Source organism: Cygnus olor, chromosome 8 (assembly GCF_009769625.2).
Source record: "Cygnus olor isolate bCygOlo1 chromosome 8, bCygOlo1.pri.v2, whole genome shotgun sequence".
Lineage (NCBI taxonomy): Eukaryota > Metazoa > Chordata > Aves > Anseriformes > Anatidae > Cygnus > Cygnus olor.
In genome coordinates, this window is record NC_049176.1 from 20,760,958 (window position 1) to 20,779,502 (window position 18,545).

Sequence of the window (18,545 nt, forward strand, 5' to 3'; positions counted from 1 at the left end):
TTAAATTCATCTTTGTTATTACTTTCTTTCTGTGAAAATATTTCTATACTGGAATCAATTTTCTTTTTTTTTTTTTCTTTTTTGTTTTAAGAAAAAACCTTTTTATAAAACACAAAAGTTCTGCTTGTAATGCGACTGTGCTGGAAGGAGGTAGGCTGAGGCAGGCACATGATGAGATTTATTCTGGCCATGAAGACAGTGCTTTCATGCAGTGTCATATATGTGATACTCTCTCAGCTGAGTCTAGTGGAGGTGAAGTAAAAGCTCTAAAGAACTGTGATTAAATCCCTTCTCTGTTTAAGTTTGCCATAATGATTTGTGCAGATCTCACTCTTAAAATGCATTTGTTGAGGGCAAGAAGGAAATACTTGAAGCTGGTGTTTTAGGAATGAAAGTATTTAGGAAAGTATTTGCCATGACCAGCAAGGCAAAAAGTTCAGTAAGCTATCAGATAAAAAGATCACTGGGCTTCTTTGTCTTTACTAGCTAACATAAAGCAGAATTGGGAAGCAGGTTTTTTTGATGTCTTTGAAGCTATTTGCAACAGTTGCCTAAGATCAGTAAACCTTTGACTTGCAGTTGGAGAGTCTGTTTGGAGCTGATAGAAGGCAGCTGCATCGAAAGATCATTCATAATTTTTTGAGTTGTTCATTCTCATCATCTAGAGTTATGCTGGTGTTAATGGTACAGGAACATAAAAGTATTAGTTCTTCATGTTTTGTAGCCTTTCTAGCTAGTACACTTAAAAAGATAGCTGCAGCATAGATCAATGGATCTGATATATTTATCAAAATAAATGTTTAGGTTATATAGCTTACTTTAGAGGACAGTTTTTGTTTGTGCCCTTAGGTGGAGCTAAGTTGAAGAAAATGTGTTGTCTTTTGGTGAAACTGTGAAACAGGGTTAATGAGTACTGACAAACATCTTCTGTATGGGTAGCATGATGCTGATGAACCTGATTCAGCTTCGCCTCACATGGAGGATAACAAAGATTGGATCTGCTCCTCTCTTGGTTAGCAGCTGTGTGATACTCTGCCAACAAGAGAGGTGGGAAACATTAACAAACAGCTCAGTGGGTCTGTGTGCTTGTATCCATCAGTTAGGGTGAAGCTGAGCTGGAAAGTGAGCTGAAGCTGAAGCCTCCCTGGACTTACAGGCTTAGACTTCAGGTATGAAACAGATGTTGTAATGGGAGCAGAAGGGAGGAATGGAGAGACAGAATCTGTCCTCAGTGACGAAGAACTGGGTATATTGTTTCATCTCTGAGAAACTTTTTTAAGAGTAGGGTTCTGTTGCCCTAAGAAGAGCCACACAAACCGTGTATTTTGTGTCAGCCTGAGCACAGAACTTGTGCTAGAAGGTATGGGACTGAAACTTAGAGATCTGGTTAGTCAGCAGCTGGGCTAATAGAGGCTGCATCTGCATTGAGCCAATTAGGACCTGTGATTCTGCCCTAAGAGTGCAACCACCTAAGAGCTGACTCATGATGTAATAATTAGGGTGTATGAGCTCTACATCCTGTGATTCATGGACCAGTTTGTGAAAATCATTTGGAAAACTTAGTATTTAGGAAGATGAGCATCCTTTGTAGTCGTGTAGGTGAATCTGCTCAGTTAAACGTTCTTTGTTGCTGGAACACATGAGGACGCGCATAGCCTACAGTGTTAGCAGGTGGTCTGCAGGCTGTCCATGAGGCTATTGAATGGACAGCCACATTTGGTGGAGAAACCGTCCAGGGCACTGTACACCTAGCACCCACATCTAGCAGGATTGTTTATCTTGTGCCTGTGTCTAGCAGGGCCGTGTGTTTGGTTGTGCAATGCCTTCTGAGGACTGAGACATGAACTCAGCTTTCTCCAGAGAGCGAGGCTGGTGGTTACGTTTCATGGCACTTGAAGCAATGTAGGTAGTGTTACTAAGAAAATTACAAACTAATTATTATTTATTAAGTTAAACTACATGGATTAGGAGATCCCTTGAAATAAGCAGTCTGTCCAGGTAGCAAATGTTAGAGGCTTTTGGGTCAATGTGGTAGGACTAGTGCAAAAAAGCATTGTGTCCAAAATTCACTGGTTTTGCCTTGAATATCTGCTGGATATGTAACAGTCTTGTTATTTAATAGGCATGCTGCTTGTGAGATATTTTAAATGCTACGACAAATCCATCACTATTATGTCTACATATTTTTCTGCAAATCTATACAGAATTGAGTCCATTGAAACCAGTTTAATTTGTTAGTGCTGGTTTTGTCTTCCAACTATTGGAATGTGTGCTGAAGATAGTGGACTGATAAGTATATAAAACAAATAGTAAAGTATATAGCTAATTTGTAGGTGTTACAGGTGTGTCTGTGTGAACTTAGTATACATAAGACACCTTTCATATTTTAAGATCCTCATTCTACATTAATTCATAGGTTGTAAACCAGAAATAAGAAAAAGATTTTTTTCCCAGTCAAAATTTAAATTCTCGCTTCAGTTCTGAAGCGTTTACTGTGAGCTACTTGTCAAGGCTTGTAAATCTTGCCTGCCTCCCTTTGGTAAGTGTGAAGAATTTATACCAACTTATGCTTTTTGGAAGGTTATAGCAGTGTTGCTGCTTCTATATTCAGAAATGCATTTGTGCATTTAATCAATCAGAGGTAATTGGTTAGCTTTCACAGAAACATTTCTAAACTGGTGTGGGTAATTGTGAAGATTAAGGTTTTTGTGAAACCCATTATCAAGGTGTTTATGCTTTTTAATGTTTATGATCAATCATTCTTTTTCAGCTGTGGAGCTTGTACTGAAGTTACTGCAAGTTCTGTGTGGCATTTATCTTTCTTATATAATAATTTCATTTTGATAAGTACCTGAAGAGACTATTTATCAACGAGTGACATGGTATGATTGTTCATCTTTGTTTTCAGTTTCAGGTCTGTCCAAAAAGTTTGTGTGTTTCCACACCTGGACACCGAACCGATCTCTTTCAGCGAGACCCTCAAAATGTTCTCATAACAGACTTCTTTGGCAGTGTAAGAAAGGTGGAAATTACAACAGAGACAATTTCTTTGGACCGTGACTTAGCTGGCTTTGAAAATGAGTAAGTATTCACTATTTAGACTTGGTTTAGAATGACAGAATCATTCAGGTTGGATAAGACCTCTAAGATTATCTAGTCCAACCTTTAACCTAGTACCAAGTCCACTAAACCATGCTACTAAGTTCTAAATCTATGCGTTTATTGAAGACCTCCAGGGATAGTGACTCAACCACTTCCCTGGGCAGCCTATTCCAATGCCACACAACCCTTTTAATAAAGAAATTTATCCTGATATCCATCCTAAGCCTCCCTTGGTGCAACTTGAGGCCATTTCCCCTCGTCTTATCTCTTGGTGCTTGGGAAAAGAGCTACAACCTCCTTTAAGGTAATGGTAAAGTAGAATAAGGTCTTCCCTGAACTTTCTCTTCTCTAAGGTAAAAAAACCCAGCTCCCTCAGCCACTTCTCAATAAGATTTGTAATAGCAAAAATAAGTGTATAGTTCTGTGCAGCAGAAACAAACAAAGGCCTTGTAACTGTCAAGGAAAGAAGAACTCTGGCTTCCTGTCAATTTCCTACAGCTGTTCAAAGAATCAGGGAGTCGGTATGGACTGTTACTACTGATAAAGTTGGGATTTATCAGCTGAAAACTTACTTTCTGTTTGAAAATTCCCACCCCCTTATCCCATCCTGTAAGTAAATACTGCTAGAGACCAAGGGTCAAAACCAAACAACAATAACAAAATAGTATAAAATTTTATTTCTTCTTTGATAGTTTCATGTGCAGAAGCATTTTATTACTGTAAATTCCTGCTTGTGGAAGTTTACACCTTCAGATAAGCTCTGACTTTAAACTATTGGTTGTTTTCACTGCAGCTAGGTTTTCTTAATAAATGCTTTGTTTCTGTTCTGCAAATTCTCTACCTATTGGCTTTAACTGTCCTGAGAAATTCAGTTGCAGAGGTGCAACTATTTACATGAATGAAGTTGCTGATGAAAAATTCGTTGATAGAAATAACAGGGATTCCATTACTTTGTGGATGAAGAAAGAATTATAAACTCCTTTGTATTCTTGGTATTCTGTTGCCACCTATTGGAAACATGTAAAGGAAGATGTGCTTGTACTGCAGAGTTTATCTGGTATTGAACTTCTTCCATTTCTAGTAAATCTTTTATGTTTCATGATACCCTCCTCTAGGAAGGGGAAAAAAGAATTAAACTAGGCAGCTATAGCCAGGGATGTAATATTTTTCAACCCATAAATTTATGTTAATTATCTACCTTGTTGTTTACTATCACTCAAATCAAAGAAGTTGTTAGTAGATATCAATTTCATTAATTTTAAAGATAATAGTAACTCTGGCCTTTGTAATTAAAAATCCTACACTCAGTGTATTTTACGATTTATTTTTATCTGCATTGGGCATTTTAGTACCAAACATATAGTGATTAGGCTAATTCTGTGACTGCTCAATTTAGAACAGTTACTCATTGCACTATATTCAGACAGTTTAAAAAAAAAAAAAAATCAACCCCCTAAGTTTTCAGTTTCTTGTAACCACTTTGGGAGATTATAGAGAGTGTATTTTAATCAAGAAGAAAGTATGGGCTTTGTAGAAAAGTGCTGGAAAATTGTACCATATAGACAGTGATGAGGAGTGCTTAATAAATTAAAGAGAATTCCAGGGAATGTACCTCTTGGTATGACAGAGATCTGTCTCATTACAACAAAGAAGAATTCTAGCTTTGAGTGCTTATAAATTTAAATAATGTTTTTAAAATTTACTGTTTTGGAGGATCTGTTCTGCAAGAAATGGGTATTCTCTTTTTATTTAAAGAATGGTATAAGCATCTTACACATCCCTTTCTAAGGTTAAGAACTCAGAGAACTTCACAAATTACGTGATTTTTACATAAGTGCTACCCAAGTTGTCCCAAATTAATGGAAGTTTGACCCTTGAATGAAAGAATGTGAGTGCATGTTCTTATATCATCAGTGTTAGTTCAGTCATTCTGTGCATTTGGGGCATGTGGTGTCTGCCTACACCCCAGATTGCACTTCTATGTGAAATAGGCAGGGAAAGATGGGAGTAACATGGACTGGTTTATTCTTTTGGTATCACTGGGAGAGATCATTACTCAGCTCTATTTTTTTTAAATAAAAACCCAGTAAAATTGATTATGAAATTTTCCGGTTAGCACTCTAATTAAATGTTGTTTTGCTTTTAGTGTACTTGAATAGTAAGTAAACTCTTCATAAGCTTAGTTTTTAAGCCTACCAGAATGCTTAACTGAATGAACTGCTTGTGAATTGTACAACAGGATGCTTTCTTGGGCTAGCTAAATACATTGCTTGATATTTTTTCCTATGCTGTTTTTGGAATTCTAGGATGAAGGATTTTTTTTTTTATTCTCTAGAAAGTGTGTAGTGAGGATATTGTTTTCATTTTAGTTTATATTGATGCCAAATGTTAGTTTTTTTTAAAATGAATTTTCATCTTGATCACATTGATCCACAAAGACCAGAGTTTAATAATCTTTTCAAACCAGTCATGAATAATCGTGTTCAAGCTTAATAGCATTTTTAAAAGCCTGGGCAAAGAGGAAAAAGGTCATGTAGAATTGAACTTGTACCCCTTACGTAAGGTTTACCTTAACAAAAACATATGTACTTGCCCTTAAGTGTCTGATACAGAAATCAAGTCTATACCCCCTAATACAAATATTGATGCATTACGGTTACTGTAAATCTGAGTGTGCAGATCTTATTCTAACAAAACCTACGCATAATATTAAATCTTTTCCTTGTTCTATATTGCATTTGTTAAGTTTTATTCTAAAAGATACTTTGTAGAGATTTTATTTTTAACATTTGATGTATTCTCTTGCTTGCATTCCTTTATGAATCATTTCCTCTTTGTTTCAGTGTTAGCTTGATACTTCTTCCCTTTTTCTGTTACATACTGGTGGCAGTAGAGCGCTACAAAATATTTGCGTTACAGAGCAAAAGGATGAAACAAAATACAGACTCCAGCTCTGATCCAGTCCTAGGTAGACAGCCTTAGGTCTGATTTATTTGCTTTAAAGTTGCAAGGGTCATGTGTGTAGCTAAGGATGTTATTTAAACAAACAAACAAATACTGATTACACAGATAATGGGTAAAGAAGGTGCTGTTGTGAGATATGAACGTGTATTAGGACTGCACTGTTGGCAGACTGTGCAAGTTTTCATCCAACCCACTGCTGTGACTTTGCCAAATCTCTTCAGTAGAACTTTGTTCATTTTTACATGCTTCCTTAGGAATTACTTCATAATGTGGCTCTACTCCCAAGCTCAGTGCGCCCTGTACCTGTGCAACCAGCTCAGAATTGGCAGCTTTATGTTGAGCACAAGCCGAGGTATTTGACAGTGAGGTCTTTGAAGTTTCCTTTGGCTTGGGTTGAACTAACACAAAGAAACAATGACTAATTAACCAAAAGAAGAGCATTTCTTTCTGTCCATTTAGTGGTAGGTGACTATTTGCAAGTAAAAGCTTTTTTTTAAAAAAAAAAAAAAAAAAAAAAAAGGGAGGGAGGGGAAAAAAGAGAATCCTCTGTTGTTTCCTTTCTTCATAGCAGTTTCAATCTAAGCTATGTTCACTTCAAAGGGTTTCTTCTGTAGTTGCCTCAGTCCTGACTGGGCTTGTAGCTGCCATTTTTAGCAAAATACCTGAATGTCTAGGTGTTCTGGGGGTTCACCTTGTGAACTTTTTGTGAGTCTTGTGACTCACACACACTTGTGACTTTTTGTGAGTCTAAATCATTGTGAAATAACAAAAAGTGAGCACGAGGAGTAAAAGAAATCCAGCATCTTTGGAGAAAGATCTGTAGAGTTTAGGGATTTGGTAAACCAGGAGTGTCTCTCTCAAACTGGGATTGTGACTGCACAGTCAGTTAGAATGCTTTCTCCTTTCCAGCTCCTATCATAGGGAAAAGTGTATCAGCAGGAAGCATTGATAAAAATTGGGGTGAGTATTTCTCTTGAGGATGGTAAGAAGTGAATTAAAGACAGCATCATATAAAACCTTCCTAGTTTTATTGCTTTTGAGAATTGGGCTTCATATTTAATAATTCTGTTGAGATGAATTGTGGCACTCCTATCAGTGACTGTTTTCCTGAAAATAAATAAATTGGCCACTTGAGTTAGGAAGGACGCTTGTGTAATAGAGAATAATTGTGAGTAATTGGTTCATTTGCAGTATGTTAATAGCTAATGTTGTCTCAATCTGGTTTTTTGATAGTGACTCTTGTTTTCTGTCTGTTTCCTGTTCTTTCTTCTTTTGTCAGTTATTTTCAATTTTATGTGCGTAATAGGTGAAGCTGCTGTTGTGTGTTCCTGAATCCGTAGGGATCCAGTTTGTGAGCTGGTTGTTGGCTAGTAAATGTTGCGTAGCTCAGTGAGCATTTCCTAAAATAAAAGAGTCTGGGTTTGTTCACCATTATTTTCTGACCAGATGCCTCAGCTTTATAGTTCTTTAAGCCTTGTAAGGGATTTCCACAACTAATTCTGAAAGCCCTTGTTCTCAGAGAAGTTCCCAGTTCTCATTCGCATTCTGATGTGCTGTTAGAGTGCTGATAAAGTTACGTCAGCTTTTCTTTGCGTTTTCTACCTGTTCTTCAGGCGAAGGTGAACACCACCACGTTTATGTTGGGGTGGCAGCAGGCGCTGGGCCTTGCAGGAGCTGGTGGGGGCTGCCTGCGGCCCTGCTGGGGATGGCCTGTTTACATGTGCGTGTACACACACTACTGTATTTGTTAGTGTAAAATAACTCTTCAAGGTAATGCAACTAGTATTAATACAATGGCTGTAGTAGAAGGAATGATATAGTTGGATACAATTTTACTAGTATAACAACACTATAAGTAAGGATGACTATCAAAAAGAACTGGTAGGTGTAAATTGTGTTGGGAAGACTTCAGATACACTGAAATATTATGCTTGATAATTATACTCCCTATTTAGCAAGATGTTTTATATTTACCTATTTGAAAGGATTTTTGAACCGTACTTTTGCCAGAGTTTACTTGTGTTTTTTTGTGAAACTGTATCTTCAGTCAGGTTTTCTTTGATCTTGGATGTTTTTTCCTCCAACTTATAGCGGGGTTTATATGACATCCAGCATTCCTTCTGTGACAAAGCTTTAATTGTTAGTGCCAGGTTGTTTTGCTGTCATTTTGAGGTGTTTTCAGTAGAATGCTGCTCTACTGAACCTACATATAGTGTGCTGAACCTGCATGCAGTTTAAATAGGCATTAACATCAAAACAAATCTGTTGGTCCACAGAGGTGCTTTTACTGGGAATACTTCACAAAGGTCATTTTAGTCTTCTGAAAAGCACATGTAAGTCAGTGACAATATTTTTATGAACTTCATACATGTCTTTGTGACTTACTAGTACAAATTAACTGAAGGTGCATAATAGTTTCAGTGAACAGACAAGTAATATCTAAATTTGTAGCATGTCAGCTTTAGGAGGTCTTCAGTAAACCCAGCAGATTTTAACAGCTAGATAGCTGAGAATATCTAGGAATCATAGGATATTCAGTCAAGGTTTTTATTCCACTGCTTACCCATTCCTCATTACACCTTTCTTATGTGGCATTCTTATTTTGTCTCATTCCTTCTTCACCTTTTCTCCCTTGTGTGATCTTTACCTGCTATTATTTTTGCAGTTGAGTGGGCTTTTCTCTAATTCTAGTCCCCTGAAGTGCTCTTTAGACAGTCTAGTGCTCTTTACATGGAGATCATGATTTGATTTTCTTGCTTTCCTGTCCAGGCACTAAATTCAAATTAATATCTATTCAAGGAGGTACTTCTGTAGTTGTGTTCTATATAATGCCATTCAAGAAGACCATGCAGACAATTGTAGTGTTTGACATATGTCTGACCAGGAAGTATTTCCATGTAAATTTTTTTTCCAGGGCTTTGAGATAGCATGATCATTTCAATAAAATTCTATTATTATTATTTTATAATTCTTATCAAAAGTACCAAAGATGCTGTTGATCTTTCTTAGGTGAGAAGTTTATTACATACTTTTTGTGAGATTAAGAAGAAAATGTTGAGGGAGTAGAAAAATGGGGCAACAGAAGCGAGAAGGTGGGTTCAAACAGTTATTTTGTTATGTCTTAAACTGTTATGTCTCTGGAATTTAGTGGCCAAGCATATGTTACAGTTTCTTATGCCCCAGAAATGCTTCTGTGCACGTAACAAACAATTAAGTCTCCAGGGCTCAAACAACATTGCTTTTTTTTTTTTTTTAATATGGGATTAAAGCACATGCAAGTGTTCTTAGTCTTTCACTGTTTTGATATTGTGAAAAAGCTTACCCTTGTTTTTTGAGTGCCTGAGGGATTACCTTCCAGATGGTCAGAGATTTCTGCCACTGAAAATTCATATATTGTCCAAAGCTGTAGAGGAGGAAGGGGCATTTTGCCTTCACAACACATTTATGTAACTGATGGTTAAAAGACCATAAAATGATCTTTATCGGCATCTCCCAGGCCTCCCAATAGGAGTTGCTTTTTTTTTGAGTCATGTGTTGGGTGGAATAAAGTTCTTGTCATAGGGCTATTAAATTTATTACCTAAGTCCTTGAAGTCCTGTTACTGATTTTAGTAAGCTGTGAGATGATCTGAAAGATAGGAAGAAGTTTCTCTATACTGCTTATTTCTGAAAACGCTGTAACACTCAAGTTACACTTCACAGTGACTGTAGTAAGGGTCTTAGTTCTTCAGCAAAAACAAAACAAAAAAAAAAGGAAAGAAAAAGTATAAATGTACATTCTGAGAGGAGAAGAAGAGCTGAAATCCAAAAAAGCATTGCATTATTGCTAGTCATCTCTTTTCAGTCCAGTTAGCTATTTGAATAGACTGCTGGAAGCTTCTGGCAAGGGGAGAGCGAGGAAGCCACAATCACATCAAAGGACAAAGAAAACTGGAGGTGATTTCAAAAGAAAATTCTGATCACATAAAGAAGTGCCTTTACAGATGGTTTGCTGAACACTGTTTAATATTACTTTACAAAATGGTATTGTTTTATGTGCTTGGTCAAGAATATCAGAAATCTGTAGAAGTTGTAGGAGGAGGAATAACAGATGCTGAATATGTCTACCAAAGTGCCCAAGCTTCTATTAAGATTATTGTATGAAATCTGTTGGACAGCAGAATATTAACTCTGTGGCAAGATTGATTTTACAAGAAAAAAAAATTATAAACAAAGAACTTACAGAAAAATAGGATTTATTCAGCTTTTTTGCAGGCAGGAGATTGTGATTGCACAAAAGGTTGCTATTGGTAAATGCCAGGAGAAACAAACAAAAAGTAATGAAACATAATAAGGGGTTTGGCATACCCTGTTTTAAAAAAAAAAAAAAAAAAGGAAGAGGGAAGTGGGATACAAAGGGAGTTGGAAGAATTGCTATTCAGAGACTGGATATGTTGTAGTATTCATTTAGTTATTTTTTGAGTTCTAGCAAACTCACTTCAGTGGGCTCCAGTTGCTATTCAGAGGTTGCTGCGGCTGCAAGGGAATATAATGGCAACTATATGGATGTTCAACTGTCATAGAACGGTGACAGATCACCTCTGTTGTGCCAGTTACTGTTAAAAAGGCAAGACTAAATTGGCCCCAACTTTACATAATATTGAAAGAGAACTGGGAAGCATGAAAACCCTTTATCCATCTGCCTAGAGGTCAGATCCAATTTGGAACATAAATACAGGCAGGATTTCTCTTTCACAAAATCATCTGGAAGATCCTACTGTGTATATATATGTGTACAGGCATGTTCATATTTTGTCATGTAGTATCAAAAGTAGTGCCGCTGAAGGCAGTACATTCCCATATCATAAACGGAACAGACATTTTTGTTGCAACCTGAAATTAGTAGGTTTTTGTATATTCAAACTGTATTTATGTTTCTTGTGAACATAGGAATAAGACAAATCATGACTTGCAAAAAATATAAATGGAACCCAACAGTATTGTTTGGGGAGTTCCCCTTTCACTCTGTACGTATGGTACAGAATTTGTGAAGGCACAGTGTCACCTGAGTAGCGTTTTGGTGACTGGCAGGAATGAGGATTTGGAAGCAAACAGACAGAGCATTCCCTTCCTGCCCCCTGTGTATTCACACTATGTGGCTGATTCCAGGAGTTCTCAGGAGAAGACAAGACCATGGTGGAGGCTAGGATTTCCTTCGTTGTAGGGAAGCAAGAAGAAAATGCTGAGCATTGATACTCACAGCTGCTTTAGCATAAGCTCCTCGAATTATATGATAGCTGGTTTAAGTGTCTGTTCCTCCTGGTTAAAAAAAAAATGTTGCTGAAGTCTTGCTGGCATACAAATTTGTTCTAATGTTGAGAGAATGCTTGATTAGAAATCAACAATTAACAATGTTGCACCTTCCTCCTGACTCCTGTTGGCAGATTTTCAGTGTTACAGTAGTTTTCCATGTAATTTCTCCATATTGCTATGTAAAAAATAAAAATTAAAAAAAAATCAATTCTGCAGGGCCCAGATACAGTGGAAAAGATGGCACAATGCTGGCTGTGTGTATATTTTCAAAGGGTATCCTTTGATTCAAAGCAAAGTATAATGAAAACTTTACTAAACTCTGAGAATAATCTTCAGCAGATTATAGTCTTTAAATCAACTAAATGTATGTTTTCATTCTGTGAAGTTTCTCATCTTAATGTTTTTTAAAAAATATTTATTAACTAGATTATTGGTTTATCTGTGACAGATGGTGAATGACAAATGTTGGGATTCGTACAGCTTCAGAAGGCGTGTGGAAGGGTACTTCGTGAAAGCGGGGTACTGCTTATCCTTATTCTGCAAAATGTTTAAATTGACATTTAACATTAGTAACCTGCATAGCCCCATCAGGTTAACCACTAGTGAAGGTGTTTTTGCTGGCCTGGGACACTGCAGGTTTTTAAGACAAAGTTGGGCTTGTTTTTTCTGCTTAGAAAAGCCAATCTGGCTATCAGAAAAAGCAACTAAAATGTACATTTTCTGTGGGCCAGCTGGTCTCAGGTAGTTTGTTAGTCTGTATAATTTATACTCCACTGGCACAGCAGAGCTGCTGCCCTCTCGGGGAGGGAGATTATCCGCAAGGAGTGAACAGATGGTCTTCCTGCTCCCTGCTGAGGGCATTGTATCATGGAGGGGGCAGACTTAATCTGTGGCTAGGACTTGCTAGTTTGGCTAGCCAGAGCGGCTGAAGGCATCCTGCTGGCCAGCAGTACTTTATTTTCAGTTTGTGCAGAGCCTGGACAGGCTCTTAGAGGACAGGAGGGTTGGGGCTGCTTCGTGCCAATGTTTTCTCCCCATGGCTGACTTCCTGGAACTGCAGTCCAGGGCTGTGGTGCTGCTGGCAGAAGCGTTCCTAGACAAGGGGCAAATCTGGCTTGCAGATTGTACATCTAAATTTCCTCTTGCATAGCACGGTGCTCTGAAGGGTAGGAGTGGATAGACTTTTCAATGCAATAGGACAGATTATTTTAAAGTGCAAAAGAAGCAGATAAGGGTATGTTTTTCCTGTAGTTCCACAGTAGCTGTTTAAATTTTACAGGTGGGGTACTGCATATAGTATAATTGTATTAACTGATGAGATAAAAATTAAAAATGGGTTACTTGTATTCCTGCATGATTTCTGGTCTTGTGTTACCTGCAAATGAGACGTTGCCATAGGCATATTTCATCTGCTCTAAAATTTCAGTAATATTTTTGTTTGAAATAGTAGGACAAAAGTTACATCTATACATATTTAGCAATGACTCAGTCTGTGAGAGCAGAATAATGAACCCTGTAGTTACTGTAAGGTTTATCTGAATTTAATTGTAACATAATATTTAAACTTCATAGTTCCCCACTGGCTAGCTTTTTTTTTTTTTCTTTCTACTGGTTATTTAAGAGTCTGAGCCATGACTACCCACTAGAATAAAATAGGAATGAAGACTGCTTGCTGTAGGTCTAAATTTTATCTGGGGAATTGGAGCAGAACAGCCACTAAGTGAAACTGCTCTGAATCTCAGCCATAGAGGACACAACCTCTGTTTCTTCCTCAGCTGTCAAATAGAGTGCCCTACTTCCTTTTTCCTTTGTGTGTGGTTTCCCTCTGATGCAGTTTTTACTGATAGATAATTTATTACAAAATATTCTGAGCTGAGTTCTATCTTATTAGGTGCTTAGGAGCTTTTATAAATGTCTCCATAAAAATATATGGTGTATCTGTTTAAAAAAAAAAAAAAGGATAAATCCACACTGTACTGTAATGTTTTAAAACTGAAAACTGTACATATGCACAAAAATGTGATTAGATGGAAAATTTTCCTTAAAACAGAATATTCCTGCTTGATGTATGGATCTAATGACACTATTGAAAAACATTAACCTACATATTAATCTGTGACTTTATAAAGTAGTTTAGGAAGGGCAGAAGAAAGAAGTGCTCTAGTTGTGGCAGGAAGACTTTCCATGCCACACATGGAAAGGTGGCTTAGTTCAGGCGTTACTCTAAATATATTATAGGAATCAGTTGTTGTATTTTAAGGGATGTGTAGTTGTCTGTTCAGTTACTAATGAGCCAACATCTAGAAAAGACCTTGAGAACAGCTTCCCCTGTTGCAATTCTTGGGGAAGGTTCTAACAACACGGACTGTTGAAAGGCCATGGGGAGGCCTTTATAGTTTGGTGATGGGATGTGGAGAAAATTGTACTGGTGGTGTATGTGTTCTGCAAACAGACAGCTTCCATTACTGGTCACAAAATTCGTATTATATTGGACTATCAGGGTTTTATGCAAACAAAATGATTTCTTTAACACCATGAGGGAGTATATATGAGCCATTTGGTAATTATGTGCCAAATTATGACTGTTTTTAAATTCGTCTAATACTAAATATAAAGCATTTAAAATTACAGTGTAATTATTAAGAGATTATCATTATCACTGTGTTGAATTTTGTGTACACATACATGCGTTTTATGGTGGGTAATAATAGATGCTAAGGATGTGTTAGAATCATAGTGATTAGTAGTCTGACACGGAATTTATTTGTGATAATATATCACCCAAGAGGTACTTGGTTGAGTTTTTAGATATTCTAAATAATTGTTTCTTTCTGGTTTCTAACTGTTTCTTCCCTCTTTCTTTAGACATAAAATGAAGTCTAATTGAAATAGCTGTCTTTTGCAAGATATATTGAGACTAGAAATAAAAGGGTGAGGGGGAGCTCATTTTACATGTAAATGATTTTATTTTAAAATGCAGCTATGAACAGACCAAATCTCTCTATGACTGTTGCCTATATCTGGTTGAGCATAAGAGAAAGCTATAGAAACTAAGGCTGATACAGATATCATTAGAAAGGAAATCCCACCTACTGAGGAAATCCCACCTTCTTTTAATGTGCCAAATGAATATGAAACCTGCACATTGAAGCAAACTCAAGTCTCAGTAAAGATAGTGTAATGTAAATTGAAACAGGGATTAATTAATGTGTTAATGCATTTTGTGCCTACTGTGCTCGTCTAGTGATCAGATTATTTTGCTAAACGTAATCAGAATTGGACAAAAGACTAATTATATAATAAAGCTAACTTCACCAGAAATGTGAGAAGAAACAAAATAAGTGAAGTGAAATGAATTGTAGAATGTTATTTATTGTCACCAATAATTGTTTTTGTAAAATAAAAGTATAATTTCTAGGTATGATTCTTTTCAAACTGAATTAGAAAAAAAGGTAATAGAGAATCAGGAAGTCAATATAATCATAAATACCAGTAATTTACGTGTTAGTAATCTGTCCAAGTCAAGAAACAATGTGTTTCTGGTTATAAAAGCTAAAATGAAGGAAAATTTTCATATCAAAAAAGATGAATTGTCATTGTTTGGGCAAATGGATGTTGAATGCAACCCATCTCCAAACAGACTAAAGCAAAATCATTCTCAGGGTTGAATTCTTTGAAGTAGTAACTCTTAGTTTGTAAATCTTTTATATTATTTGCTAATATTATTTGATAGTGCTTAAAAGGACAACAGTATTAAAGGTAAATTAATTATTTTGGTTTTCAACTCTGTTGCTGTTTCTGAAGTCCACAGTGACATCAGTGTTCTAAAGAGAATACAAATTTCCTTGCTAACATGGTTCTTATGATTTTCAAGTGTGCTTACTAAGTCCATGGTCCAGAATTATGGCAGTTGCAGAAGTGTGGTAACGAAAGAGGCTTATTGGAGACTGACCTGCATTACATATTGAGCAGGTCTGCAATGCTCTGCTTCTCAAAATATCAAATGTGGCAACTGGTTTGATGCTGTAGCTGTGCAAATGGATGTGTTCCACAAGAAGTATCATTAGGTTTTGAAAAGATGGTCAAGAGAGCAAGGCAGCAAAGGATGGCAGTGGCAAGCTGGCAGACACTGTGGAAGGGCTGGGCTGTGGGAGCTGGGAGGTGATGGGACGGGGTGGAGAAGCAGTCTTGGTCAAACCAAGCACAGCTCCCCAGAGAGAGGGTGGCAACAGGATTAAGAGCTATAGTTTAACAGTTGTTGTTTCAATAGCTTCCTGTTATTGAAACTGGCTCCACCTGGCCCTGGCTGTATATATTCTGGAGTAATGTTAGAAGACAGATGCAGGTAACTCTATTTGAGTAAAACTTTAGTTTAGGATGCTACTTTTGGAACTGATTTAATGAGTGAGGTAGTTAATCTGTTTGTTGCTAATATCTTTGTGTGGATTTATATTTGTAATGCTCAGTCTTGCATGTTGGATGAATCTTGTGTAATTAGCTCCGTTTGACTGAATCATTGTATTTGAGTTACTTTTCATGAGTAAGGGGATAAATTCTCATGAGGAGTATTTCCTATGTAGAGCAGAAAAATATGACATTGTGCTATAGAAAATATCAGAAGAGCATCTCATTTGCATTAATTCAAGGAAAAGCAAGACCTCATGAACAAACCCGTATCGAAGAACTTAGGACTAAACTTAAATAGTCATGGAAAAATAGATTTATAAAAGAATTCGAGTGAAAAGTGTTTGGAGATGGCTCAAGCCTTAGCATGTACTTCATCTGCTTGCTGGCATATGCAGTTTGCTTCTTGTCAGTTCTAGACCAACTTAATAACAGACTATGTTCTAATCTGAAGAAATCACTTTATAAAAGTGACCAGATGCATTTTTTTATATGGCAGGGTTATTTGAACTGTTGTCCATCTGCAGTGGCAGTGTAGTGCTTAAGCACATCGAGCAATTGCAGAGAATCACTCAATTCTCTGTTTATTTGTGTCCTGCCTAAGCCACATGAAATAACAATGGTTAATTTTCTTCTAAAATAAAAAAAAAACCCTACTGGTTATAGTAAGTCACCACACAAGGTCTCTTGTTCCTGGAATGTTAGTGTTTTTTAAAATTGCTTTATCTTACATGTACTAGTACCTGAATTAGTACGTTTTACCTGAATAATGTTCAGATTAAAAAAAGTAAATGTAGTCAGACACTAAAAAAAAAAAAAAAAAACACCAACAAAAACTCAAAACCAAAAAAGCCACTTCAATTGCTAGTTTTCAAAATTTAGTGTTACATATTTTTTTTTTTGTTCCAGTTACTAGTGTGAAATAGCAGGATTCTCATCTAATACAGTATACAGCACTTTAGTCAAGGAACTATTGTTATAGAGCAGATAAGATTAAAAAAAGTCATTGGGTTTGATGAAAACCTGCATGAACAGTGCAGGGAAAAAAAAAGCCAAAGTTGCCATAGCAACCAGCAGTGCTTTAGACAGAAGCTAAGTTAAAAAGCGAAGAAATGTAACAGGAAATGTGAGGGCCATTTGATAAAGCATTAAAAAAATAATGAAATTTTAAGGCAAACATAATTAATGCTCAGCTTTTATCACTTTGAAATTCCTGATCAGGTGCTGACTGTCCTTAAAAGAAAAATATTAAAACTGTTATTAATAAAGAAATTTTAGTGTTGGAATCCATTAGACTCTTTTAAGGAGACATTTTTGTGAATTTCTTGAAAAATGTGTGAAAGTTGTATGAGATTTTTTGCTTATTTTCTTGTCAGTAGATGTTAAGATTAGTCTTATCCTGTATTGTAGAATAGTCTTTAAAAATGCTTTTCATGATATAAGCAGTGTTTAGACCAAAAGTCTTTCTAATAAAAGTGGTTCCGCAGTAGGAATACCGTGAGTTCTTTGTGGGATTTTATGCTAGGTCAACTGACTGTGCAGCATTCCCTTCAGTATAGGAGGGCCAAAGGCAGCTTTAAAATGCTTGAATAGTGAAATTTCAAGACAAGACAGTGTTGGTAAGTTATGGAGGGGCAGAATGTCCTGAGCAAAACAGGTTTTTGTAAAGTAATTTGTACAGCCAGTTTCCTGTGCCTTCGTGTCTGAACCTATGTTCTTTAACTTAAATGCTGTGCTTTGATTTTTGCCTTTTTGAATGCAGTTCAGCATCCTGCAGTGATTTGCTATCGGGTATTAATGTTTTGCCTGTATATTGCTTCACAGTTAGGCAGAATTAGATGTTATGTGGGTGAACATCAAATGTATATGTGATGAGATTGCAAGCGTCATTTCTACTTCCTATGCAGCTATTAAGTCTTAAATTTGATCTTAGTCCTCATAGAGTGGTCCGTGTTGGAACCTTAATTAAATAAGAAAGTTATGAATGTGGAAAATGCATTTCAGTGTTCCATCCTGAAAGAGTGCTTTATATGGGAATTGAAACAATCTAAAAGTTTTAGTACAGCAAGGGAATCAAAAAATACTTTATTCTTTCTTTAAAATACAGTCACTCGCTTCTTGTTTTCCATTTGGAGGATTGCGTTAGCGTCTGCTGGGTTGCCACATGTTTTTTTCAGAATATGCTTCCATCGTACACAAGGAGCTGGTACACAGCTGTCCTAGGCAGTACCGTACGTAGCCTGGGGCTTTGCATACGTGTCGGCACAGTTGTGACTGGTGTCTCTTTCTTTTGTTCTTCTGGCATAAAGCAGCATTGTTTCTGAAGAATCAGAGATTGTAGTTATTTTATGAAATTAAAATGTTTTCTTCTTCTCGCATATAGAAGTTCAGAGAAGAGTAAAAAGTTTTGCATTATTCCCTGAAGTCCTCCTGTGAATCCAAATGGAACATATGTAATGAGTTCCTTATGTAAAGAAGGTGCAGTATTTTTTCCTCTTCTGATACTAGGAGTTACAAGTATATGTCTACATGAAAGTACGAGCTTAAACCGATAAAGCCCTGTGTGGCTGGGCTTCGAGTAGCAAGGTTTTGTGTAGGGGCAGTGCATTATAAAGGGACATACATAACTGAAAACCGAGGCAGTTAGGGGCTTCTGCAATCAGGTTTCGCTACAAGTGGTTGCTGCTCCCAGATCAACCTCTTTCCTGAAGACAGAGCTCTTTGCACAGCATGCCTGCCTCTGCCAGAGGTTTGATCCAAAAGCACTGTAGAAATCTTTCAAAT

The 18,545-nt window shown here is 36.8% G+C and overlaps 1 protein-coding gene across 4 annotated transcripts in view; it reads left to right on the forward strand.

The window, feature by feature from the left end:
* Positions 1–18,545, forward strand: part of PIGK (phosphatidylinositol glycan anchor biosynthesis class K) — a 72,567-nt gene that overhangs the window by 15,577 nt on the left and 38,445 nt on the right. For 2 of the 4 annotated variants that reach the window (XM_040566099.1, XM_040566101.1), the window contains 2 exons: positions 1,104–1,169; positions 2,909–3,081. In XM_040566099.1, coding sequence (XP_040422033.1) covers positions 1,104–1,169; positions 2,909–3,081 — 239 coding nt within the window. The remainder of the gene's footprint in view (positions 1–1,103; positions 1,170–2,908; positions 3,082–18,545) is intronic. The other 2 variants (XM_040566102.1, XM_040566103.1) reach the window with 1 other exon arrangement.